General features: G+C 43.9%; 1 protein-coding gene across 1 annotated transcript in view; it reads left to right on the plus strand.

The window, feature by feature from the left end:
- Positions 1–13676, plus strand: part of lama5 (laminin, alpha 5) — a 255832-nt gene that overhangs the window by 222514 nt on the left and 19642 nt on the right. Inside the window, exons 65-72 of the mRNA XM_064956204.1 lie at positions 885–1050; positions 3191–3325; positions 4811–4965; positions 5285–5417; positions 5843–5986; positions 9210–9340; positions 10055–10219; positions 10831–10960. Of these exons, the coding sequence (XP_064812276.1) occupies positions 885–1050; positions 3191–3325; positions 4811–4965; positions 5285–5417; positions 5843–5986; positions 9210–9340; positions 10055–10219; positions 10831–10960 (1159 nt within the window). The remainder of the gene's footprint in view (positions 1–884; positions 1051–3190; positions 3326–4810; positions 4966–5284; positions 5418–5842; positions 5987–9209; positions 9341–10054; positions 10220–10830; positions 10961–13676) is intronic.

Here is a 13676-nt window from a genome sequence, read left to right on the forward strand (position 1 = left end):
TCCAACATGTGTTGACTCCTGCATCAGGGAGCTATAGTGTCCATCCCCTATAAACCAACATGTGTTGACTCCTGCATCAGGGAGCTATAGTGTCCATCCCCTATAAACTACCATGTGTTGACTCCTGCATCAGGGAGCTATAGTGTCCATCCCCTATAAACTACCATGTGTTGACTCCTGCATCAGGGAGCTATAGTGTCCATCCCCTATAAACCAACATGTGTTGACTCCTGCATCAGGGAGCTATAGTGTCCATCCCCTATAAACTACCATGTGTTGACTCCTGCATCAGGGAGCTGTAGTGTCCATCCCCTATAAACTACTGTGTGTTGACTCCTGCATCAGGGAGCTATAGTGTCCATCCCCTATAAACCAACATGTGTTGACTCCTGCATCAGGGAGCTATAGTGTCCATCCCCTATAAACTACCATGTGTTGACTCCTGCATCAGGGAGCTATAGTGTCCATCCCCTATAAACTACCGTGTGTTGACTCCTGCATCAGGGAGCTATAGTGTCCATCCCCTACAAAAAGCTGATCTTATCATTTGCTGTCTACACTCTTAGAACAAAGGGTTCCAAAAGGATTCTTCAGCTGTCCCCATAGGAGAACCCTTTTGGGTTCCAGGTAGAACCCTTTTGGGTTCCTGGTAGAACCCTGTGTGGAAACGATTCTACATGGAACCAAAGGCAGTTCTTCAAAGGGTTCTCCTACAAGGACAGCCCCGAAGAACCCTTTATTGTTCTAGATAGCACCTTCTTTTCCAAGGAGTGTACAGTTTAGTTCACAGTCAGGTAGCAAAACCAATGTACAACAGCTGTCTGTGAATATTGTGACATTGTTTTTGGCGTGTTAGCGACGTGTGTTTTCCCTCTGTCCGTCAGAGCGAAGCCGGTGTTGACCCAGCAGTGGGTGAACGACGCGGCCTACTTTGACGGGACGGGCTACGCCGAGGTCACCTTCAAGGAGGATGCAGGGAAGATGCAGCGCTTTGAACAGGAAGTTAAACTGATAAGTCACAACGGCATCCTGCTCATGCTCCTCAGCCAGGTCAGAGGTCACGCTACTGCTGCAGGGGTTTTGAGTCTCAAGATGACTGTAAATGGCATGAAAATATATGTTCTCAGTGTTCAACCACTGGATAGGTTGTGATGAACTATTCCGAGGGGGAAACTATCTTACACACACAGTACTGCTGGGGCGGCAGGGTAGCCTAGCGGTTAGAGTGGAGGGGCGGCAGGGTAGCCTAGTGGTTAGAGTGGAGGGGCGGCAGGGTAGCCTAGCGGTTAGAGTGGAGGGGCGGCAGGGTAGCCTAGCGGTTAGAGTGGAGGGGCGGCAGGGTAGCCTAGTGGTTAGAGCGTTGGACTAGTAACCGAAAGGTTGCAAGTTTGAGTCCCCGAGCTGACAAGGTACAAATCTGTCGTTCTGCCCCTGAACAGGCAGTTAACCCACTGTTCCTAGGCCGTCATTGAAAATAAGAATTTGTTCTTAACTGACTTGCCTAATAAAATAAAGGTAAAAATAAAATAAAAAATACAAAGAACGGCTGTGTCCCATAGACTGTTAACGCTCTTAGTATCATACTATAATATAACTACTGACTGTTAACGCTCTTAGTATCATACTATAATATAACTACTGACTGTTAACTCTCTTAGTATCATACTATAATATAACTACTGACTGTTAACGCTCATACTATAATATAACTACTGACTGTTAACGCTCATACTATAATATAACTACTGACTGTTAACTCTCATACTATAATATAACTACTGACTGTTAACGCTCTTAGTATCATACTATAATATAACTACTGACTGTTAACGCTCATAGTATCATACTATAATATAACTACTGACTGTTAACGCTCATACTATAATATAACTACTGACTGTTAACGCTCTTAGTATCATACTATAATATAACTACTGACTGTTAACGCTCATAGTATCATACTATAATATAACTACTGACTGTTAACGCTCATACTATAATATAACTACTGACTGTTAACGCTCTTAGTATCATACTATAATATAACTACTGACTGTTGACGCTCTTAGTATCACACTATAATATAACTACTGACTGTTGACGCTCTTAGTATCATACTATAATATAACTACTGACTGTTAACGGGAGCTATTCTGATTTCCTTTGACACTGCCCGTCATGGATGTAAAACTTGTGGTGATGGGTTAACCGTTGTCATCGTTAAATCCCAGAGGCGGAGAAAGTACCCAGTTGTCATACTTGAGTAAACGTAAAGATACCTTATTAATAGAAAATGACTCAAGTAAAAGCGAAAGTCACCCAGTAAAATACTACTTGAGTAAAAGTCTAAAAGTATTTGGTTTAAAATATACTTAAGTAACAAATGTAAATGTATAAATCGTTTCAAATTCCTTATATTAACGCAAACCAGATGACACCATTTTCTTATTTTTGTTTAACTAGGCAAGTCAGTTAAGGACAAATTCTTATTTATAATGACGGCCTACCCCGGCCAAATCCAGACGATGCTGGGCCAATTGATGCCCTGTAGCTTCCTGTTTTAACCTGTCTGCGTATTGATGCCCTGTTGCTTCCTGTTTTAAAACCTGTCTGCGTATTGATGCCCTGTTGCTTCCTGTTTTAAAACCTGTCTGTGTATTGATGCCCTGTTGCTTCCTGTTTTAAAACCTGTCTGTGTATTGATGCCCTGTTGCTTCCTGTTTTAACCTGTCTGTGTATTGATGCCCTGTTGCTTCCTGTTTTAACCTGTCTGTGTGTAGCTTCCTGTTTTAACCTGTCTGTGTGTTGCTTCCTGTTTTAAAACCTGTCTGTGTATTGATGCCCTGTAGCTTCCTGTTTTAACCTGTCTGTGTGTAACTTCCTGTTTTAACCTGTCTGTGTGTAACTTCCTGTTTTAACCTGTCTGTGTGTAGCTTCCTGTTTTAACCTGTCTGTGTGTAGCTTCCTGTTTTAACCTGTCTGTGTATTGATGCCCTGTTGCTTCCTGTTTTAACCTGTCTGTGTATTGATGCCCTGTAGCTTCCTGTTTTAACCTGTCTGTGTGTAACTTCCTGTTTTAACCTGTCTGTGTGTAACTTCCTGTTTTAACCTGTCTGTGTGTAGCTTCCTGTTTTAACCTGTCTGTGTGTAGCTTCCTGTTTTAACCTGTCTGTGTATTTGACCCCACCAGGAGAAGTTCCTGAGCTTGGCGGTGAGGCAGGGACGTCTCAGGGTCTTCTATGACGTCACTGGTTCTCTACAGGAGCTGGAGCCTAAAGACCCAACCTCACCTTACCTCAAGATCAGCGACGCAGACCCCAAATCTGTAAGAAACATTCAACTGTTGCTTTAAGTTTATACTGTACATTATACTGTAGCTAGTGTTAAAGACTCTGTAAGGACACTGACATTAAAGTTAGTGTAAACATACACTAACTTGTATGTATGATACATGCAGTAGAATACATGCAGTAGGATACATGCAATAGGATACATGCAGTAGGATACATGCAGTAGGATAGATGCAGTAGTATACACGCAGTAGGATACATGCAGTAGAATACATGCAGTAGAATACACGCAGTAGGATACATGCAGTAGTATACACGCAGTAGGATACATGCAGTAGAATACATGCAGTAGAATACATGCAGTAGAATACACACAATAGGATACATGCAGTAGGATACATGCAGTAGGATACATGCAGTAGGATACATGCAGTAGGATACACGCAGTAGGATGCATGCAGTAGAATGCATGCAGTAGGATACATGCAGTAAGATACATGCAGTAGGATAGATGCAGTAGTATACACACAGTAGGATACATGCAGTAGAATACATGCAGTAGGATACGTGCAGTAGGATGCATGCAGTAGGATGCATGCAGTAGGATATATGCAGTAGGATACATGCCGTAGGATATATGCAGTAGATGCAGTAGTATACACGCAGTAGGATACATGCAGTAGAATACATGCAGTAGAATACACGCAGTAGGATACATGCAGTAGAATACATGCAGTAGAATACACGCAGTAGGATACATGCAGTAGGATACATGCAGTAGGATAGATGCAGTAGATGCAGTAGTATACACGCAGTAGGATACATGCAGTAGAATACATGCAGTAGAATACATGCAGTAGAATACACACAATAGGATACATGCAGTAGGATACATGCAGTAGGATACATGCAGTAGAATACACGCAGTAGGATGCATGCAGTAGAATGCATGCAGTAGGATACATGCAGTAAGATACATGCAGTAGGATAGATGCAGTAGAATACACACAGAATTCATTGTCTTTGGACAACAAGTAGTAAGTAGGTATTGTGGTGGTGTGATGCGGAAGTGTTCAGTGTTGGAGAAAGAGTTTCTTAGCCTCAAGACATTTTCTCCTGGAAGGTTCAAACCGTTTTGTTTTTGCAGTAGGCTAAATCAGGGTCAATCAGAGATTTTCTTGGTAGCCTTAAACAAATCTACTTTGAAACAAGAGTATCCACCTCACACACGTGGTTATGGATGTAAAGACAGAAGACACCTGTACCATGTCAGATATGGAGTTGAAATGTATTACATGTTGAGGTTGCATCCCAATATTACACTGTATATACATCACAGAGGACTGAAATAAAACACAACTGTTTGACGTAGAAACACCAGATTTTGAAGCATTTAAAACAAAAATAATATTTATAAACGATGAAAAATATGAATAACATTCCACCCATGAGCCCACTAGAGGGCGCTTTGGCCATTCGTCCTGCAGGTTGTAAAATGGCGTGTTTGTGTTCCTGTGTAGTTGGAGATCATTATCCTCCTCTACGATACGACCACGCGTGTTGTGGTGAGGAACAACCGCCAAACCCTGTTCAACTACGTCTTCACTACGCCCCTGCCGCGCTTCGAAGGCAGCTACTACCTGGCCGGAGTCCCCGAGGACAAGATGCCTGAGAAGTGAGCCACATACACACGCACGCACGCACACGCACACACACACGCGCACACACACACATACACGCACACACATACACGCACACACATACACGCACACACATACACGCACACACACACACACACACACACACGTATACACGCACACACGCACACACACATACACGCACGCACATACATGCACGCACACACACACACACACGCACGCACGCACACACATGCACACGCACGCACGCACACGTACACACACAGGAAAGACATTTCCAAGTATGAGACCGTATTTGACTGCAGTATGTGAATATATTTTTCTCCCTGTGCCCAGCCTGAAGGCCCTGTTTCCTCGCCAGGGATCTCTTAAAGGCTGTTTCAGGAACATCAAGGCTATGAACTCTCACATCGACCTGAAGAGAATGAGCAGCTCTGGGGTCAGCTATGGCTGTGCCAACGACTTACTGGTTAGTATATACACACACACACATGTAAATAACAACTGGTCTGGGGTCAGCTACGGCTGTGCCAACGACTTACTGGTTAGTATATACACACACACACGTATATAACAACTGGTCTGGGGTCAGCTACGGCTGTGCCAACGACTTACTGGTTAGTATATATACACACACACATGTATATAACAACTGGTCTGGGGTCAGCTACGGCTGTGCCAACGACTTACTGGTTAATATATATACACACACACATGTATATAACATGGGGTCAGCTACGGCCAGCAATCTGCTGGTGAGCATTGAGACAATGAAACTCTCAGCCATAGGGATAGATTAAATGAAATATTCCCTGACCAAGATTAGCTGTCCTTATAGTCACGTTGATGAGATGCCAGTGGCCATTCTAATTCTGTGCTCTCTCTGTGTGTCAGGTGGCTCGTGAGGCTCACTTCTCAGGCCAGAGTTACCTGGACCTGTCTCCAGACAACATCCCTGGTCTCAGGAACAACTTCTACGCCGGCTTCGGCTTCCGCACAGACCAGAAGAACGGACTCATGTTCTACCACCAGGCTCAGGTGCTGCTCGCACTCTCACTCTGTCCTTCTCTTGCTCTCTGTTCTCTCTCTCTGTCTCTCCGTCCTCTCTCTGTCTGTCTGTTCTCACTCTGTCCTTCTCTTGCTCTCTGTTCTCTCTCTCTCTCTGTCTCTCCGTCCTCTCTCTCTGTGTCTCTTCGTCCTCTCTCTGTCTGTCTGTTCTCTCTCTGTCTCTCTCTTGCTCTCTGTTCTGTCTCTCTGTTCTCTCTCTCCGTCCTTTCTCTGTCTGTTCTCTCTCTGTCTCTCCGTCCTCTCTCTCTCTGTCTCTCCGTCCTCTCTCTCTCTGTCTCTCCGTCCTCTCTCTGTCTGTCTGTTCTCTCTCTGTCTCTCTCTTGCTCTCTGTTCTGTCTCTCTGTTCTCTCTCTCCGTCCTTTCTCTGTCTGTCTGTTCTCTCTCTGTTCTCTCTCTCTCTGTCTCTCTGTCCTCTCTCTGTCTGTCTGTTCTCTCTCTGTTTCTCTCTTGCTCTCTGTTCTCTCTCTCTGTCTCTCCGTCCTCTGTCTGTCTGTCCTCTCTCTCTCTGTCTCTCCGTCCTCTCTCTCTCTGTCTCTCCGTCCTCTCTCTCTCTGTCTCTCCGTCCTCTCTCTGTCTGTCTGTTCTCTCTCTGTCTCTCTCTTGCTCTCTGTTCTGTCTCTCTGTTCTCTCTCTCCGTCCTTTCTCTGTCTGTCTGTTCTCTCTCTGTTCTCTCTCTCTCTGTCTCTCTGTCCTCTCTCTGTCTGTCTGTTCTCTCTCTGTTTCTCTCTTGCTCTCTGTTCTCTCTCTCTCTGTCTCTCCGTCCTCTGTCTGTCTGTCCTCTCTCTCTCTGTCTCTCCGTCCTCTCTCTGTTTGTCTGTTCTCTCTCTGTTTCTCTCTTGCTCTCTGTTCTCTCTCTCCGTCCTCTCTCTGTCTGTCTGTTCTCTCTCTGTCTCTCTCTTGCTCTCTGTTCTCTCTCTCTCTGTCTCTCCGTCCTCTCTCTGTCTGTCTGTTCTCTCTCTGTTTCTCTCTTGCTCTCTGTTCTGTCTCTCTGTTCTCTCTCTCCGTCCTCTCTCTGTCTGTCTGTTCTCTGTCTGTTTCTCTCTTGCTCTCTGTTCTGTCTCACCGTTCTCTCTCTCCATCCTCTCTCTGTCTGTCTGTTCTGTCTCTCTGTTCTCTCTCTCTGTCTCTCTCTGTTCTTTCTCTGTCTCTCTCTATCTCTCCGTCCTCTCTCTGTCTCTCCATTCTCTCTCTCTCTCTCTATCTGATGTGTTCTCTCGTCAGGACAGAGTGTGATGTAATGTGTTCTCTCTCATCAGGACGGAGTGTGATGTAATGTGTTCTCTCATCAGGACAGAGTGTGATGTAATGTGTTCTCTCTCATCAGGACAGTGTGATGTAATGTGTTCTCTCTCATCAGGACGGAGTGTGATGTAATGTGTTCTCTCATCAGGACAGAGTGTGATGTAATGTGTTCTCTCTCATCAGGACAGAGTGTGATGTAATGTGTTCTCTCTCATCAGGACGGAGTGTGATGTAATGTGTTCTCTCTTGTCAGGACAGAGTGTGATGTAATGTGTTCTCTCTGGTCAGGACAGAGTGTGATGTAATGTGTTCTCTCTCATCAGGACGGAGTGTGATGTAATGTGTTCTCTCTGGTCAGGACAGAGTGTGATGTAATGTGTTCTCTCTCATCAGGACAGAGTGTGATGTAATGTGTTCTCTCTCATCAGGACGGAGTGTGATGTAATGTGTTCTCTCTCATCAGGACGGAGTGTGATGTAATGTGTTCTCTCTCATCAGGACGGAGTGTGATGTAATGTGTTCTCTCTCATCAGGACGGAGTGTGATGTAATGTGTTCTCTCATCAGGACAGAGTGTGATGTAATGTGTTCTCTCTGGTCAGGACAGAGTGTGATGTAATGTGTTCTCTCTCATCAGGACGGAGTGTGATGTAATGTGTTCTCTCTCGTCAGGACGGTGTGTGATGTAATGTGTTCTCTCTCATCAGGACAGAGTGTGATGTAATGTGTTCTCTCATCAGGACAGAGTGTGATGTAATGTGTTCTCTCTCATCAGGACAGAGTGTGATGTAATGTGTTCTCTCTCATCAGGACGGAGTGTGATGTAATGTGTTCTCTCTGGTCAGGACGGTGTGTGATGTAATGTGTTCTCTCTCATCAGGACGGAGTGTGATGTAATGTGTTCTCTCTGGTCAGGACGGTGTGTGATGTAATGTGTTCTCTCTCATCAGGACAGAGTGTGATGTAATGTGTTCTCTCTCATCAGGACGGAGTGTGATGTAATGTGTTCTCTCTGGTCAGGACGGTGTGTGATGTAATGTGTTCTCTCTCATCAGGACGGAGTGTGATGTAATGTGTTCTCTCTGGTCAGGACGGTGTGTGATGTAATGTGTTCTCTCTCATCAGGACGGAGTGTGATGTAATGTGTTCTCTCTCATCAGGACGGAGTGTGATGTAATGTGTTCTCTCTGGTCAGGACGGTGTGTGATGTAATGTGTTCTCTCTCATCAGGACGGAGTGTGATGTAATGTGTTCTCTCTGGTCAGGACGGTGTGTGATGTAATGTGTTCTCTCTCATCAGGACGGAGTGTGATGTAATGTGTTCTCTCTCATCAGGACGGAGTGTGATGTAATGTGTTCTCTCTGGTCAGGACGGTGTGTGATGTAATGTGTTCTCTCTCATCAGGACGGAGTGTGATGTAATGTGTTCTCTCTCATCAGGACAGAGTGTGATGTAATGTGTTCTCTCATCAGGACAGAGTGTGATGTAATGTGTTCTCTCTCATCAGGACAGAGTGTGATGTAATGTGTTCTCTCTCATCAGGACGGAGTGTGATGTAATGTGTTCTCTCTGGTCAGGACGGTGTGTGATGTAATGTGTTCTCTCTCATCAGGACGGAGTGTGATGTAATGTGTTCTCTCTGGTCAGGACGGTGTGTGATGTAATGTGTTCTCTCTCATCAGGACAGAGTGTGATGTAATGTGTTCTCTCTCATCAGGACGGAGTGTGATGTAATGTGTTCTCTCTGGTCAGGACGGTGTGTGATGTAATGTGTTCTCTCTCATCAGGACGGAGTGTGATGTAATGTGTTCTCTCTCATCAGGACGGAGTGTGATGTAATGTGTTCTCTCTGGTCAGGACGGTGTGTAATGTCATGTGATGTGTGTTCTCTCTCGTCAGGACAGAGGGTGATGTAATGTAATGTGTGATGTAATGTGTTCTCTCTGGTCAGGACGGTGTGTGTCAGGTGTTCCTGGATAAGGGTCATGTGGTAGTGAGGGCGGCTGACAGCGAGGTGAAGACTCAGCAGACTTACAACGATGACAACGATCATTATTTAACTCTGTACAGCAACAACAATGGGTAGGCTTTTCCATCCATCAACTAAATGATTTTATGTACCTGTGATCTCTTGAGTTGACTAAGGCTAATTCAACGTACATTATACTTTAGTTAGATACTGTAGCTGCAGGATCTCAATGAAACCCCTGCCCATGTGGCATGTTGTGTCTCTGACATGTTGCTGATGTCTTGTGTTGTTGGTTTGTGTCTCTGACGTGTTGCTGATGTCTTGTGTTGTTGGTTTGTGTCTCTGACGTGTTGCTGGTGTCTTGTGTTGTTGGTTTGTGTCTCTGACGTGTTGCTGATGTCTTGTGTTGTTGGTTTGTGTCACTAACATGTTGCTGATGTCTTGTGTTGTGGGTTTGTGTCACTAACATGTTGCTGACGTCTTGTGTTGTTGTTTTGTGTCTCTGACATGTTGCTGATGTCTTGTGTTGTTGGTTTGTGTCACTAACATGTTGCTGATGTCTTGTGTTGTTGGTTTGTGTCTCTGACATGTTGCTGATGTCTTGTGTTGTTGGTTTGTGTCTCTGACGTGTTGCTGATGTCTTGTGTTGTTGGTTTGTGTCTCTGACGTGTTGCTGATGTCTTGTGTTGTTGGTTTGTGTCACTAACATGTTGCTGATGTCTTGTGTTGTTGGTTTGTGTCTCTGACGTGTTGCTGATGTCTTGTGTTGTTGGTTTGTGTCTCTGACGTGTTGCTGATGTCTTGTGTCGTTGTTTGTGTCTCTGTAGGTTACGTCTTTATGTGGATGACGTCCTGGAGAAGGCTGGGGATACTGGTCGTGGAGGGGCCAGCAGCCAGGCGCTACTACTACCTGGAGGGGTCTACCTGGGAGGAACACCTGACAACAGCCTCAGCAACCTTACCGGCTGTCTTAGCAACCTGTTCATCAAGAGGTTAGTAACCTTACTGGTTGCCATAGTAACCTTACCGGCTGTCTTAGCAACCTGTTCATCAAGAGGGTTAGTAACCTTACTGGCTGCCATAGTAACCTTACCGGCTGTCTTAGCAACCTGTTCATCAAGAGGTTAGTAACCTTACTGGCTGCCATAGTAACCTTACCGGCTGTCTTAGCAACCTGTTCATCAAGAGGTTAGTAACCTTACTGGCTGCCATAGTAACCTTACCTTATCGTCTGTCTTAGCAACCTGTTTATCAAAAGGATAGTAACCTTAGCGGCTACCATAGCAACCTTACCGGCTGGCATAGCAACCTTACCAGCTGCCATAGCAACCTTACCGGATGTCTTCGCAACCTGTTAATCAAGAGGTGAACAAAAGATGGGGTTAAGAGCACAGGAGTAGACAGAGCAGAGAAAGTAGGGAGGTGTGGAGGATTACATGAGTTTCACAGTTTAAATTTAGAGATGGATATGTTGCTAATACTACGAGATTAGAAACTAATTTTCTAAGACTAGATGTGATATAGACCACTGTGTGTAAGACTATAACTGTAATTGTAGCCCATGGCAACGGGCTGACAACACCATAACGACTGTACTCTACAGGGACAAGCCTTCTCAGATGGTGATGAACCTGATGAATGCTAAGGAGAACATCGACGTTCCTCTAGATTGTCCTGCTGCCAAGAAACCTCAGCAGATCCTGGCCACACTCCCACGCCAGAAGAGGCCTAAGGTACCTGATCTGACAATAACACATTCACTCTGTATCGAGTGGGTTGACCTGACACCATAGAGATATACAGTATATTACGGTAATATATCACATTCACTCTGTGGGTTGACCTGACACCATAGAGATATAGAGTATATTACTGTAATATATCACATTCACTCTGTATCGAGTGGGTTGACCTGCCACCATAGAGATATACAGTATATTACTGTAATATATCACATTCACTCTGTATCGAGTGGGTTGACCTGCCACCATAGAGATATAGAGTATATTACTGTAATATATCACATTCCCTCTGTGGGTTGACCAGCCACCATAGAGATATACAGTATATTACTGTAATATATCACATTCACTCTGTGGGTTGACCTGCCACCATAGTGATATACAGTATATTACGGTAATATATCACATTCACTCTGTATCGAGTGGGTTGACCTGCCACCATAGAGATATACAGTATATTACTGTAATATATCACATTCGCTCTGTGGGTTGACCTGCCACCATAGAGATATACAGTATATTACGGTAATATATCACATTCACTCTGTATCGAGTGGGTTGACCTGCCACCATAGAGATATACAGTATATTACTGTAATATATCACATTCACTCTGTGGGTTGACCGGCCACCATAGAGATATACAGTATATTACTGTAATATATCACATTCACTCTGTATCGAGTGGGTTGACCGGCCACCATAGAGATATACAGTATATTACTGTAATATATCACATTCACTCTGTATCGAGTGGGTTGACCTGCCACCATAGAGGCATACAGTATATTACTGTAATATATCACATTCCCTCTGTGGGTTGACCTGCCACCATAGAGACATACAGTATATTACTGTAATATATCACATTCGCTCTGTATCGAGTGGGTTGACCTGACACCATAGAGATATACAGTATATTACTGTAATATATCACATTCCCTCTGTGGGTTGACCTGCCACCATAGAGGCATACAGTATATTACTGTAATATATCACATTCGCTCTGTATCGAGTGGGTTGACCTGCCACCATAGTGATATACAGTATATTACTGTAATATATCACATTCACTCTGTGGGTTGACCTGACACCATAGAGACATACAGTATATTACTGTAATATATCACATTCACTCTGTATCGAGTGTGTTGACCTGGCACCATAGTGATATACAGTATATTACTGTAATATATCACATTCACTCTGTATCGAGTGGGTTGACCTGACACCATAGTGATATACAGTATATTACTGTAATATATCACATTCACTCTGTGGGTTGACCTGACACCATAGAGATATACAGTATATTACTGTAATATATCACATTCACTCTGTGGGTTGACCTGACACCATAGTGATATACAGTATATTACTGTAATATATCACATTCACACTATATCGAGTGGGTTTACCTGACACCATAGTGATATACAGTATATTACTGTAATATATCACATTCACACTATATCGAGTGGGTTTACCTGACACCATAGTGATATACAGTATATTACTGTAATATATCACATTCACTCTGTGGGTTGACCTGACACCATAGTGATATACAGTATATTACTGTAATATATCACATTCACTCTGTATCGAGTGTGTTGACCTGACACCATAGAGATATACAGTATATTACTGTAATATATCACATTCACTCTGTGGGTTGACCTGCCACCATAGAGACATACAGTATATTACTGTAATATATCACATTCCCTCTGTGGGTTGACCTGCCACCATAGAGGCATACAGTATATTACTGTAATATATCACATTCTCTCTGTATCGAGTGGGTTGACCTGCCACCATAGTGATATACAGTATATTACTGTAATATATCACATTCTCTCTGTGGGTTGACCTGCCACCATAGAGATATACAGTATATTACTGTAATATATCACATTCACTCTGTATCGAGTGGGTTGACCTGACACCATAGAGATATACAGTATATTACGGTAATATATCACATTCACTCTGTATCGAGTGGGTTGACCTGCCACCATAGAGGCATACAGTATATTACTGTAATATATCACATTCTCTCTGTATTGAGTGGGTTGACCTGCCACCATAGAGATATACAGTATATTACTGTAATATATCACATTCCCTCTGTGGGTTGACCTGACACCATAGAGATAGATATAGACAGTATATTATTTAGCCTCTGTTTGTGTATGAATGGCTGTCTGTGTGTGTGTGTACGCATGTGTCTCAGTCTCCAATGCCGATGTTCACTTCACAAATAGTCTCTATCACATTTTCAGCGTTTAACTTTCATATACACCTGCTCGTTGAACATCTCTTTCCAAAATCATGGCAATTAATATGGAGTTGGTCCCCCCGCCCTTTCGTGCAATAACAGCCTCCACTCGTCTGTGAAGGCTTTGCACTAGATGTTGGAACATTGCAGCGTTAAGATTTCCCTTCACTGGAACTAAGGGGCCTAGCCCGAATCATGAAAAACAGCCCCAGATCATTATTCCTCCTCCACCAAACTTTACAGTTGCCACTAAGCATTGGGATAGGTAGCGTTTTCTTGGCATTTGCCAAACACAGATTCGTCCCTCGGACTGCCAGATGGTGAAGAGTGATTCATCACTCCAGAGAACGCGTTGCTTCTGCTCCTTGAGTCCAATGTCGGAGAGCTTTATACCACTCCAGCCAGCGCTTGGCATTGAGCATGGTG

This window comes from Oncorhynchus masou, chromosome 33 (genome assembly GCF_036934945.1).
Source record: "Oncorhynchus masou masou isolate Uvic2021 chromosome 33, UVic_Omas_1.1, whole genome shotgun sequence".
Taxonomy (NCBI): domain Eukaryota; kingdom Metazoa; phylum Chordata; class Actinopteri; order Salmoniformes; family Salmonidae; genus Oncorhynchus; species Oncorhynchus masou.